The sequence below is a fragment of the Terrapene carolina genome, unplaced genomic scaffold (assembly GCF_002925995.2).
Source record: "Terrapene carolina triunguis isolate 2854851 unplaced genomic scaffold, T_m_triunguis-2.0 Scaffold66, whole genome shotgun sequence".
In the NCBI taxonomy this organism is placed as follows: domain Eukaryota; kingdom Metazoa; phylum Chordata; order Testudines; family Emydidae; genus Terrapene; species Terrapene triunguis.
The window spans coordinates 84,446,889-84,460,644 of record NW_020664417.1 but is presented as its reverse complement, the minus strand read 5'-3'; the positions used below and the strand labels follow the sequence as shown (position 1 = coordinate 84,460,644).

The following is a 13,756-nucleotide window of genomic DNA, read 5'->3' as shown; positions in this document are numbered from 1 at the left end:
CTCCTGCCAGTACTATTATATCTTTATTATTTTCCCTCTCATTTATTTTCAAACTCTGTTACAACTTTGTTTCTTTATAGTTAACTAATGGTGCTATGAAATATTGGAATGAAAATGTATTTGGTGTTAAAACATATTTTCTTGTTTAGGGGGCTGATAATGTTAGCTTGTCAGCAGTTCCTGGCAGTTAAACTGCTGCAGTTTGAAGTGGCCAGTTAGAATCAGTGTTACAAGTAAAAGTTCAAATACAAAATAATTTATTTAGGAATGAAGTTCCCAATTTTTGGCATTGCAAGTTGAAGGGTAATACTTCACAGGGCCAAAAATAATTGGATGTCTTATTACTGAGTGACACACATTGCTATAAGCAGCTCTAGTGAAACAACTATTATATCTGCAGAGAAAGAATGAATGTCCTCTGTAAATACTGCTCTAAGAGAGTGGGGGAAGGGGGAAGAGGTGTCTAGAACATGATAAAGACGAGGCAATGTCAGTCATGAGGGAAAGTTGGCTTGAAAGATTGAGACATTCACACATTTGTTGTTTAGAAAAAAATAGAACTTAGCAGAGATATTTGCATATATCTGCTTTTAAAAAAAAAAATCTTATCGCTGAGAGACACAAACTGCCACATACTGGAAATCCTGAGTGGTCATTTAGCTATATGTTTCTGATGCAAGAAAATCAAATATGTGATTCTTTTACTTCATCTCCACGAAAAGCTAGTATTAATAATAAAAGAGATTATTACAGCAGCAGATCATGTTAAAATTGCTTGCTTTTCTTTGGGGGCACACTTGCTGTATTTCATGCAGACATCACTCATCAAATAGAAAACTAGGGTGAATGCTGTAAGCCCCTTTAACTTTGAATTTTCCCTTTCTCAGTTTGTCAAATCCATTAATATTGTCTTTAAGGTGTTTTCTGTAATGTCAAAGCTAGTATTTTATACTCAGCACTTAACATCTTCAAAGTGCTTTACAAACACCTACTTAATCCTCACAACACTTCTCTAAGGAAGGTAAGAAAGTATTATCCACCCCCATTTTACAGATAGGGAGACTGGAACTGAGGTCATTATTTCCCCAAAGTTACAAAGCAAGTCACCCTCAAACCCAGAATTAGAACTCAGTAGTTCTTGACTACCAGGCCTTTGCTTAGCTCACTAAATCATGAAGCCTCTCTGCTAACAAATACATCCCATTGTACCTAGGTTTTACAGGTGTCCAGAAATACTGCATGATATTTCGAGTACTGTAATGGCTCTGTGCAGTGGTGGTTTTTGTAAGCCTTTGTTCTGAATTTTCTTTCTGTTATTATCAATCACACAGTCTCAATTTTTTTTCTAGTTAATATTTTTCTATTAAGCAGCATTGGGAGGGGAGGGAGTAAAACATAAACTATGGAGGAAAATTTACTTTTTCATTCCTGTATGTTTTCATTAACTTCCAGAAGCACTTTCAATGCATGCTGCCATGTTGTGAGGTGTATCAAAATGCACCGAGCTGCAATGCTCATTAAGATGCCAACTTTGGGGAGCTTGAAGACTTCCCTGTGTTGGCATGTTACTGTTTTAATACATATTGGAGTCAGAAATACACTTATAAATGTCAGATTTTTGTTGTTGTTGTATAATGGAGACTTAAGTTTCCTAATATTATTTGAAGACAATGTAATGTAAAGTAAACAGACAAGCAAAAGAGATTACTCCCAATTTTTTGTGTTTTCTAATTATTTCTCATTAATATGTGGAGATGGGAAACATTACAATGGACCTACTGGCTACCACTCTGCTGTCTGCTTTGCTTTTGGACACCTGAGTTTCAATTCATGTTATGGGTGTCTGCAGGATACTTGGAGATCACGTCATGCATCACGTTTCAGTGCACTGTGGTGTGAACTGAAATGGAGGGCACGGAAAGCATGAAAAATGCTCTGTATTCAGATAGTATTTTGTAACAAGTATATGGAGTTGTTAAAATTGATCTACAAGTATTTAGCAAAAGTAGCAGGATAACCAGGTCATTTTGCATCTAAATTATTATTTCCCTCCACCATCCCAGTCACAAATTGCAGACTTTTATTTCATGAAATATCTGTCTATCATCTGTCTGTGGTATTACTAGGGTGCTTATCACCATAATAATAGTTTGCCAGTGATGTCACCATCAAAAGGAATCAGGTTAGAGCACGGAGCCAGAAAATACTGATGTTTATCCACATATTACGAGTTCAGAAAGAAAAATATTACTCCCTCCCCAAAAAAACAAACCAAAACAACCCTACAATGTAAAAAGGCAGCCACTTACCTGAGCACCTCTGCTGGTTCTATGATACAGGCATATTTAATGGTGAATGTGATGTCGCTGGTGCACTGCGTGCTGGGACATCTCATGGAGCGGGTAATGGTGACTTGCAGCTTCAGGGATCTAAAATGGAAAATAGGTAAATTTGTAGTTAATAATCCTCTTACATATTTATCATAATGCCTTTCAACCTGAAGGATTCCATAGCACTTTATGGCTGATCCTGCAAGTGTTGCTACTGAATGTAGTACTCATGGTTCTCAATGGAAGTCTTTGTTCATTATGCAGCAGTGGTCTAAAAAGCAGACAAAATGCTAGAATGCATAAGGAGTAGGTTTTAAAAATAATGCTACAATATAATAATATTGTTATATAAATCAATGGTAAGCCCTCCCCTTGAAAAAAATTCCGGATGGGGAAATATTGAAAAGTTTGGGACTTTTTACTTTAAAGAGGAGACAAATCAATAAAAGGCAACATGACAGAGGCATACAAAGTAACAAACGATATAGAGAACGTAGACCAGGTGCTCCTTTTCCCCCTTTCCCTATAATAACAAAGTTATTCAATGAAATTTAAAACCAATTAAAGAAGATACTTTTTACAAAACACATAATTGGCAGGTGGAACTCATTGCAACTAGATATCATTGAGACCAAGAGCTAAGTAGTATTTTTTAAAAGATTAGACATTTTGTAAGGATAACGAGAACACTGGTCATTTAAATTAGATATAATTTTAAAAACATATAAAGTATATAAATCCTTGTGCACCATGAATTGTCTGGGGCTAGGAAGAAACTTTCCCTATGAGCAGTCTATTCCACAATTGTCCACTAAGAGGTTTCTTGCATCTTCCTGTGAAGCATTTAGTATTGGCCACTGTCAGAAATAGGAGATTGGAATAGATGGTCTGATTTGGTAGGTAGTTTATGTACTATTACGAATAGTTCCAGTGACTTCATGGTAATAAGCACCTTGCCTAAAATAAATGTTTGCCTGTCTGCAATACATAAAGGAATCACTTCATTCACCACGGCAACCAAGGGCCTAACCTACATGAAAAATGTAGTGCAGATGCAGCTGGGCAAAATCCTACTATAAGAAAAAGTGCACTGGAAACTTAAGTATCTCGTTAGGGCAGATAGGACACTGGTTTTTAATGTTCTGTGTGAAAGGCATCTGTGCAGTAAACTGCATGTACACCTCTACTTAGATATAACGCTGTCCTCGGGAGCTAAAAAATCTTACTGCGTTATAGGTGAAACCGTGTTATATCGAACTTGCTTTGATCCACCGGAGTGCGTAGCCCCTTCCCCCCCCCGGAGCACTGCTTTACTGCGTTATATCTGAATTTGTGTTATATCGGGTTGCATTATATCAGGGTAGAGGTGTACTCCCATTTATCTATCTTGGTAGGTAAAGGTCTGAGTCAAGCGTGCTGGGATTGAAAGTTAAGGTTTCTGATAGAGTGAGTATCAAAAGTTCTGCTTACATTACTAAGTCATCTCCTGCATTTAGAATCGCTTAGAATATGTCCTGAAGTTCTTTCTACAGTGTGGGCTACTTGGGCATTCAGCACCCACAAACCTACAATTAGTCCTTCTAAAAGAAAATACATTCCTATCATCACTAATATATTGATCTTAATGTGTGCCAATGTACAGTATTAGAGAGACAAGGGTGTGTGAGGTAATATATTTTATTGGACCAACTTATGTTGGTGAAAGAGACAAGCTTTAGAGCTATTATTATTATTTTACTACTGATATAATATGTAATGACTTGTAAAACAAAATACAAGGATTATAGAATACGCACACTAAACAATATGATAGTTCTAATTCCTTTTGATGCTTTAAAAATAAAGGCTGTGTGAATGCAAATTTGTTATTTTTTTGAAACCAGCTCCTCTCTCCTTCCCCCCAAAATTTGTGGAAACAGGATGCAATTGTTACATTTTAATTTGAATTGCAGTCAATTAATGTTAATCATTGGTAAATTTGAATCAGTCTCATGATCTGAATCATAGATTAATTTTTTAAATTTTCATGTGTACATGATAGCAATTAAACATAGTGCCTTGTGTAATTCTTCACCATATTCCATGATATTAAATGACTGGAATCTTTGACCTTTGCTGCAGCAAATGACCAAAGATAAGTGCAGCCAAAATACTGCAGAAAGTTAAATTTGAATATTTTACCAGCTTTCTCTTCGGTTTCAATAATTCATAGCAGACCCACAATTTAAGTATTGTACTTTCCTACATTTTTCTCTCCCGCGTCATTGATTTGTGCATGAACAGTGTTATTTATTATTTATTTTGAAAGCTTTTTTCAGAAACCCCAGGAGATGAAGCTTGTTTCCATTCCTCCAGGCTAGTAGTAATATCAAACAAATACCATAATAATAATAATTAATAATAAATTAATAATACCCCCACAACCCAGCAATAGTGTGTTGAACAGAGAGAGAGTAAAAAAATCAAGTTATAGGTTGTATGTATTTGTTCTAAGTAGTCATGGTCTTTAAAAACTTGCTCTAAAATTTAATGTTTTCATAATTTTATTTTAAAGGTATTTTAATACTCATGAAATTGCTGGATTAATTGATATAGCGAATACAGTCCTAGTTATCCAGAAAACAGGCAATATAAGTACAATTTGCTCCACCAATGTGCCTCAACCAGATGACAGAAGGTCCTGGAAAGTGGTTAATTAGATCTCAGTGCTCATTCAGTTGTTGATTTTGCTGTAATAACATGGCCAACAAGATTGCCAGTTGTGGTGGTAACGTTTTTTTGTACCTTGAATTTCTGTCCACTGGGAACGGGACTGAGATCACTAACTCATTTGAGATCATTTTCAGTGACTTCTGATGTGGGCTGGATTTAAACTAGTGTCTTAGAGATGAAAAAAGTCTGTATCTTATTAAGTAGTTCCTGAGCCTATTTAGTTTATATAAGTGTAAGCGGGGGGAATGGTCCCGCTCTTGTGGGGAACTTTCCTGGCTTCTGCACTACCGCTGTGGAATCGGATAGTGAAAGGACCTGAGTCCTCACTCCCGCTTCCTTTACCCAGATGCCTGCCTGACCTTGAAGACTCCTCTTCCATGCGGCAGAGTCCTTGTAACCTTAATAAGGTGGTCCCAGGATTCCTGGGAGGCTTAACCCCCAGTCTTGTCATGGCCACTTAGGACAGGGGGTAGAGTGTCCCCAGTCCGGAGTACTCTCTCCACAACGGCCACTACCCTGGCCCACTGAGCACTACATTAAGTTCAAACCAAATACAATTTATTAAAGAGCAAGACAGTAAGAAAAATAAGGAAAAAATTAGACAGGTTAAAGGAAACAAGTAATCCTGCCCTGTTGGCACGGGGAAACCACAAACAGCAGTCTTTGTGAACTTCCCTTATATCCCAGTCTATTCTTCACATGTCCCAGGCCTCCTTCTCAAGCACTGGCTGTGCTGCGGTGACACTGTGAGTCAGACACCTGCTCTGGCAGTTGCCACACACCCTCAGGCTCTAGCTGGCAGGAACCCTTCTCCCCAACATCGGCCCTCCCAACGGGGTCATGGTCCCCCTCCAAGTCCAGCCTGCAAGACCTCTTGTTTGACGATATCTCCTTGCACTGGGCCCTCTGCCCAGGGTCCCCCCTCACTCTTCCCAGCTGTTCACCGCACTCGGCTCCGGTGTTACTTGTGGCACAGAGGGCATTCACTCCCCAGCTCTGGGCCCCCAGCTCCCCACTGTAACTCAGCCCTGGCTCCCTGTCAGCTCGGCTGGTCTGTGCTGCCCTTGGCTCTGGACTGCTCTGGCTCTGTGCTGCTGCATTAATTTTTGCTTATTGCCCGTGACCTGTCCATGATTTTTACTAAAAATATCTATGACAAAATCTGAGCCTTATTCATGGGTCCTATCACCCCTCTACTGCCTCTGGGGTTAGACTAAGTAGGTACGTGATAACACACTATACTAGCATTACTCTGGTCCTGTCCATTTCTAAAGAATTTAATATTTCATTAAAAATAATCTTGTGTTTAGTTGCAAAGAAAACCCTCCAATGACTTGATCCTATGTTGACTCACTAAGTTGGGAGATAGTAGCAGTGAGCTTAATTCATCCCTGCTGTTGATTTCAATTGAGCTACATTAGGGATAAATGTGGTCTGATAGAGGTTAGAGGCCTCAGCTGTCCCTCTCTTCTACTCAGACTCCACTTTCCAATCTCAGCAAAAGATTCTAAAATGAGAGGAGTGAACTCTGAAACCGGTGATGACCATTTAATACTAACATTCTTAGCTATTTTACTGTTGATCATTTTATCAGAAAGCTTTTGTGGGGCAGAGTTAGAACATAAGAACTACCATACTGAGTCAGACCAAAGGTCCATCTAGCTCAGTATCCTGTCTTCCAACAGTGGCCAATGCCAGGTGCCCCAGAGGGAATGAACAGAACAGGAAATCATCAAGTGATCCATCCCCTGTCGCCCATTGCCAGCTTCTGGCAAAATCATAATAATGGACAACTGTGATACAGGGGGAGTAATTTGAGTGCTGTTGTAGAGACAGAGTTGGAATAAAATGCTATTGTTTTACCTAATGCGGCCTTTGTTTGCCTCTATATGCCATGTTTCCACTTCTTTTCCGTGGTTCTGGACTCCCACTCCCTATCTTTTCCTCTCCCCTCAGTATCATCCCTTTGTCTTTCTCCACCCCAGAGTCCAGATTCCATCAGCTTCACTGCTGCCCCTTTTAAGTCAGCAGAGTGCTCCGGCCCAGTTTGCAGTGGGGATCAATATTCCCAGTCTGTTGCTGAAGTAAGCGGCAACAGAAGCAAGACAGAAATCCACACACTGCATTTAGAGTGAGAGGAGTGTTCGGACACCTATTTAGTTCTGAATAATAGCATCCGCTAGCAGTGGCTGGACAAATCTGTGGATATTTCTTCAAAAGTGTGATAGTACTACATAAAGGGAGGGCCATGGTGCACAGCTGAACTTGAGCATAAAGAATAAAATCCTGACACATTTACTCAAGCAAAACTCCTGCTCCCTTTAATGGGAATTTTGCTGGAGTAAGGATGTGAGATTTAGCTCAAAATCATAATAATGGATGACTGTGATACAGGGGGAGTAATTTGAGTACTGTTGTAGAGACAAAGAGGCTGATGACATCTGAAAGCAGAGCGGTAGTTGTCAAAGAATCTGATTCAGAACAGAATAGTCCTGCCCTTAAACGTCTCTACTCCGTCAGAAAGAGCCCAGTGTTCCTAATTTAGACTTCGAAGTTCAATAAACAGCAGCTCCCACTGAAAACCCACATTTTAATTATCATTACAGTCTTTATTTAGTATTTACCCTAAGATTGTGAGTTTATTGATAATACAATTTGAGATGTTCTGCATTAAAACAATGAAATCTGAGCACATTAGGCCTTGCCAATACATAGCACTGCACAGTTGTAACTTGCATGGGGAAACCCTTGTGAAGTATATAGAGGTGTACAGTGTGTACCTAGCAATGTGTGGCAATAGAAGAAAAATACTTTTATTGCAAAGAATTTTAACAACTAAACAAAAAAGTATTCGGTATTAAGTTGATAATTTACGGTCTGTCCTATAGCTAGATATTGTGTAACAAAGAAGCCATGTGTCAAAGATAACATTGTGTCAATGGTCTGATCTGATTGTGAAATCACAGCAGCAGTTTTCAAAGCATGTATGACATTAAAATTTTGAATGCATAGAGAGAATAAGAATACAGATTGTGCTGTGCAAGCTTTGCTATTCATTGCTATAATATGCAGCTCACCTGTAGCTGGAAAAGCTCATCAGACCTTGAAAGTTCAGAGAAGAACACTAACTACTTAAAAACCCAAACGAACTAATTTGTTGTTCTTAACTTCCCTCCCACCAGTAGTTGTCACTTCATCCTAGTCTGCTAGCCACATGCTGGACCAGGGGTCGGCAACCTTTCAGAAGTGGTGTGCCGAGTCTTCATTTATTCACTCTTATTTAAGGTTTCGTGTGCCAGTAATACATTTTAACGTTTTTAGAAGGTCTCTTTCTATAAGTCTATAATATATAACTAAACTATTGTTGTATGTAAAGTGAATAAGGTTTTTAAAATGTTTAAGATGCTTCATTTAAAATTAAATTTAAAATGCAGAGCCCCCCCAGACCGGTGGCCAGGACCCGGGCAGTGTGGGTGCCACTGAAAACCGGCTTGCGTGCTGCCTTCGGCACGCGTGCCATAGGTTGCCTACCCCTGTGCTGGACCATTGGAAAGGAAGAACTTCAATTTTTCCACACTCCCATCTCTATTTGTCACCATTGTTATCATGTTAAAGTTTATTTTCCTCTAACAGTCCTAATGGCAGCTGAAGCAGTGGGTGTTATATCTTCCTACCAGCAGATGGACCCAGGAAAAAGTGTGTTGTGGTATTCCCCAAGAAAAGGACTGTACAGCTATCCAAGCCCAGTACTTTTCCTGTTTCCAGAAGGTGGAAATCTCTTTCTGTTTGGCAGAACCAGCCTGGAATTCAATTAAAAATATACAAAAACAGCATTTTAAAATTGTTTTTATTAGTTAAATTAAACAACTTTAAATGTGCTGGAAACATGTTTTTCAGGTTGGTCTGAAGTAAACAGGATGAAATTCAATAAGGACAAATGCAAGAAGGAACCATCAGTTGCACATATACAAAATGGGAAATGACTGCCTAGGGAGGAGTACTGCGGAAAGGGATCTGGGGGTCATAGTGGATCACAAGCTACATATGAGTCAAGACTGTAACACTGTTGCCAAAAAAAAAAAAAACCAAACAAAAAGGCAAACATCATTCTGGGATTTATTAGCAGGAATGTTGTACGCAAGACACAAGAAGTAATTCTTCCGCTCTACTCCATGCTGATTAGGCCTCAACTGGAGTATTGTGTCCAGTTCTGGGCGCCACACTTCAGGAAAGTTGTGGACAAATTGGAGAAAGTCCAGAGAAGAGCCACAAAAATGATTAAAGGTTTAGAAAACATGACCTATGAGGGAAGATTGAAAAAAATGGGTTTGTTTATCTGGAGAAGAGAAGACTGACGGGGGACACAACAGTTTTTATGTATATAAAAGGTTGTTACAGGGAGAAGTGAGAAAAATTGTTCTTTAACCTCTGACATTAGGAAAAGCTTCCTGTCAGGGTGGTTAAGCACTGGAATAAATTGCCTACAGAGGTTGTGGAATCTCCATCATTGGAGATTTTTAAGAACAAGTTAGACAAATATCTGTCAGAGATGGTCTAGATAACATTTAGTCCAGCCTTGAGTTCAGGGGACTGGACTAGAAGACCTCCTGAGGTCCCTTCCAGTCCTATGATTCTATGCTTCTATGTAAAATCAATTGATTTATTAAACAAAGGAAGTATTAAGTGTATTTAGTGATTAGACAGATTGGTTCTGGTCACCATGGGCCAGATTTTCAAAGGTATTTAGATGCCTAAAGATGTAGATAGATGCTTAGTGGGGTTTCCAAAAGTGCGTAAGTAGGGTAGGTGCCTGATTCCCATTGAAATCAATGGGAATTAAAGAAATAATCAACATAGGCATTTTTGAAAAACCCTTTAGACAGCTGCATCTTTATCTGCATGTTTAGGTGCCTAAATCTGAAAATCTTGAAAATCTGGCCTCACATCCTTCATATTTTTAGAATTAGTAGATCTTCTTTTCTTCCACCTGGCTTTTATTAATACATTGGAAGAGGAAACAAGCATTTGTGCTTTTTCAACTTCCAATCAGTTTCTCGACTTTAAAGGACTAGTCCAAATGAAGGAAATATTCTCTCTCCGATTTCTATCTTAACTGAAACTAAAAATAATTAAAGCAAAAGTTTGTCTGCACAACAGAAACTAAAAGTACATAATTTGGAAAATGTAAATACCAACATTAGGTCCATCATAAAGACTGAGAACAATACGGATACTTAGTAATGCAGACATGACATTGAGACATATTTTAAAGCTTGATTTTGACCAAAGAAATTAAAGATGTTTCTGTATATAATTAAAAAATCAGGATCCTTTAATTCATTAAAATTTGAGGCAGGCTCACTGATATTATTTTTATTTATATAAATGATTTTAATGGATTATGGTGAGTTTAGGTCTTAACATAGGGTGTCATAATTTCAAATTTAATTTTAAACAGATTTATTTAAAAAAATGATTTAATTTAGATTCTAAAACTCTGATTTGAATAATATTCAGTTGTGTGTGTGTGTGTGTGTGTGTGTGTGTGTATATATATATATATTAAACATTGATTTATATCCACTCTGGGCATTATGATGATCATCATAGCCATTCAGAACTTTTCAGCATCTTCAGATCCTCCTCCTCCAGATTCCCCTGCTACTTTATCTAAGGGAGAATTTCCATTATCTGTTAGAGTAAAGCCTATGACATAGTTGGTCAGTTCTAATTCCATTTACAGAGGGATGGGGTACTCTCACTAGCCCAGTGGTCTCCAACCTTTTTACGCACAAGATCACTTTTTGAATTTAAGTGCAACCTAGGATCTGCCCCTCTCTGCAGGCACTGTCCCTGCAGCTCCCATTGGCCGCAGTTCCCTGTTCCCAGCCAATGGGAGCTGCGGGGGTGGTGCTTGTAGGCAAGAGCAGCATGTGGAGACCCCTGGCCCTTCTTCTCCTGGGGCCTCAGAGGCGTGCTGGCCGCTTCTGGGAGCGGCGCGGGGCCAGGGCAGGCAGGGAGCCTGCCTTAGCCCCACCGCCGGACTTTTAGCATCCAGAGATCGTGATCGACTGCAGAGGCTCCAGGATCAACCAGTTGATTGTAATTGACTGGTTGGTGACCACTGCACTAGCTCTTATTAAAATATGCTGTTTTAAACCCTGATCAGATTTGTCATTTTGTAAGAGGGAGCAACCAGCACAGTTATAACAAGTGTATTCATTATCAATTATTTAAATGGATTCTCTTCACTAGTAGAAGCTGTTATTTTTTAGTACTGATATTGAACTCAACTTGGGGTAATGTGCACCTTTTCACCACTGGACAAAATCATGAAAATAAACTGATGATCTCACTTGATATCAAAGGCCAAAAACTGCTATCTAATTTTATGCTTATTAAGGATTTTTAGTATGCCTGTAAAATGATCAGTGTTATCTTTTGTGACTGAAACAGATTTTTGAGATAGAGGTTTAAGATCTGTATGAAATGCTTGTTTCTGTGTTATCAGACTTTTCTCTTGTATGCCTTTACAGGAAATTAAAATGCATGACTGATAGTGAAACCGTCGCACCTGACTGGCCTTATTACAAAACCATTGATAGAATCCTGTCTAAAGTAACAGACCACAGTGATGTGAAAATGCATGAAAGTCAGCAACCAGGCCCTTCTACATCACAGACTGAGGCCTCGCAGTCTCCATCAGCTAAGTCTACACCTCTGTACTTGCCATATAACCAGTTTACGTATGAAGGAAGGGAAGAATGTTTTGAAGATGAACATTCAGAGAGCTCATCAAGCTTACTTTCTTATAAGTTGAGGTGGAATTTTTTATTTTCCTTTCTCATATTTCACACATTAGACTAGTTCTGTTGTGTAATTGGAAAACTCTAGAATGTTTACATTAATCACTCTTGCCATTGCTTTTCTTAAGTCACAAGTGAGATGAGTTTGCTGGTCTTTACCTAAACAGCTAGACTAAGGGTTTCGTTTTTGTCTATGGGGTACGTCAGCACCACAAAATGCCACGCAATATTGTCAACATTTAGCATGGGTCCCTCTGCTTATGAGAGGCATAGCATTTCTACCAAGGTAGGAGTGGCCCAGACTAGTACTGCAGTGCATACGTATAACAATGTAGGAATTATTACATGTTTCTTAGCTGCATTTTGCCTTGCTCTAGCCATTGCTATTACCTTCAATATGAGTATGAAATTTCAATAGGCTCAACTATTATTAAAATGTGTGTGTGAGAGAGAGAGCGCGCGCATGCTTTAAAAATGCAAATCAAGTATTTGTTCAGACTTGATGAAATTATCAGTTATGCTTCAGTTTTCCAACAAACATCTTTTAAAGTGCATTGCAGCCACTTTTAAATATAATTAAATAATATGAGGAATGCAAACATGCTTTTCCGTTGTTGATAACATTTGAATCCCCTGGACAGCATGATTTCAGCCTAAAGCAGTGTTGTAGACACGACTCACATTTCAGACTTCACTGCTCTCAGTTTTCATCCTAAAAATGTGGTGGAAATAAGAACCGATTGCAGTCTTCTGTCTGTCAGAAGAAAATATTAAGTTCATCGTAGAGATCCTTATCATGAGTCTGTGCAATACAAAGGTTTTATGGATAACAGTAAAATTACAAATCAATCATGCAATCATGAAACTGCTGAACTAGAATCAAAACCGCACAAACTAGTCTGGATTAATGGGCTTTCAGGCCTACGTTTGAGTAGTTTGAGAGCTGAGGGAGTAGAGCTGAGACTACTTCTTTCAATGAGTTTAGCTGTCCCCAAGCAGCTGATGATTTTAAATGTATTTCCTGTTTGCAAGTATTTACAGAGTAATGTCTGTGAATAACTCTTGGTCTGTAGCCATATATCAATTTACAAGTCATTCTTGTACAATTAGCAGTTCATTGTAAGTATTTGATGTCTGATATTCTTGACTGGATCAGCATAACTCCTAGAATTATGTTTCTTTTGCAAACTCAGAATTTGATTTCTGCAAATATTCTTTAATAACATAAAATGAATTGTGTCTGCAAACACATCTACCTGTAAATGCAATCACTAGAATATTTGCTAACACAAACAAGGTATTTTAAAAAAATGTTTAAGGTATTCATCCATCTCGCTTGAGGAAAAACTGCAGGATGTTTGCACCTTGGACTGCCAGCAGCTAAAAGTGATACTTGTGATAGGTATTACAGCCTTTTGTATCTGGGAATAGAATGACCCTCATTTTGCATCAGAAGTATTTCTGGGTGGGTTATAAAAGCATAATGTAAAAGATGCAGCTGTGTGAAAGGGAGTCATGAAAGAAATGGTTACTTATTGAAACTATGGTTCTTTGAGATATGATGCCAACATGTATTCCACTTAGGTATGTGCTTGACCAGCACATTGGAGCAGGATAAATTTGCCTAGCAGTACCCATAGAGGGGCGGCACTTGCATCTTGTGGCCATAACTCCTCCTTTGGCTATGTGATGTAGTGCCGCCATGCCCCTCCCTCAGTTCCTTCTCACCAAACGCCCGGACACAAGAGTCCAATGCAGAGGGGATGGAGGGTGGGTTGTGGAATACATATTGGATTCAAAGAACACGTTACAGTAAGTAACAAGTTGTTTCTTCTTCAAGTAGATGCAGACGTGTATTCCACTTAGGTGACTCACAAGAAGTATCCCTCGCCAGGAAATAGCGCTCGT

General features: G+C 38.8%; 1 protein-coding gene across 2 annotated transcripts in view; it reads left to right on the top strand.

Moving 5' to 3' along the window:
- The window catches only part of MSANTD1 (Myb/SANT DNA binding domain containing 1), a 60,003-nt gene that overhangs the window by 33,828 nt on the left and 12,419 nt on the right, over window positions 1-13,756 (top strand). For both annotated transcript variants that reach the window (XM_024214914.1, XM_024214915.1), the window contains exon 3: window positions 11,579-11,863. In XM_024214914.1, the coding sequence (XP_024070682.1) occupies window positions 11,579-11,863 (285 nt within the window). The remainder of the gene's footprint in view (window positions 1-11,578; window positions 11,864-13,756) is intronic.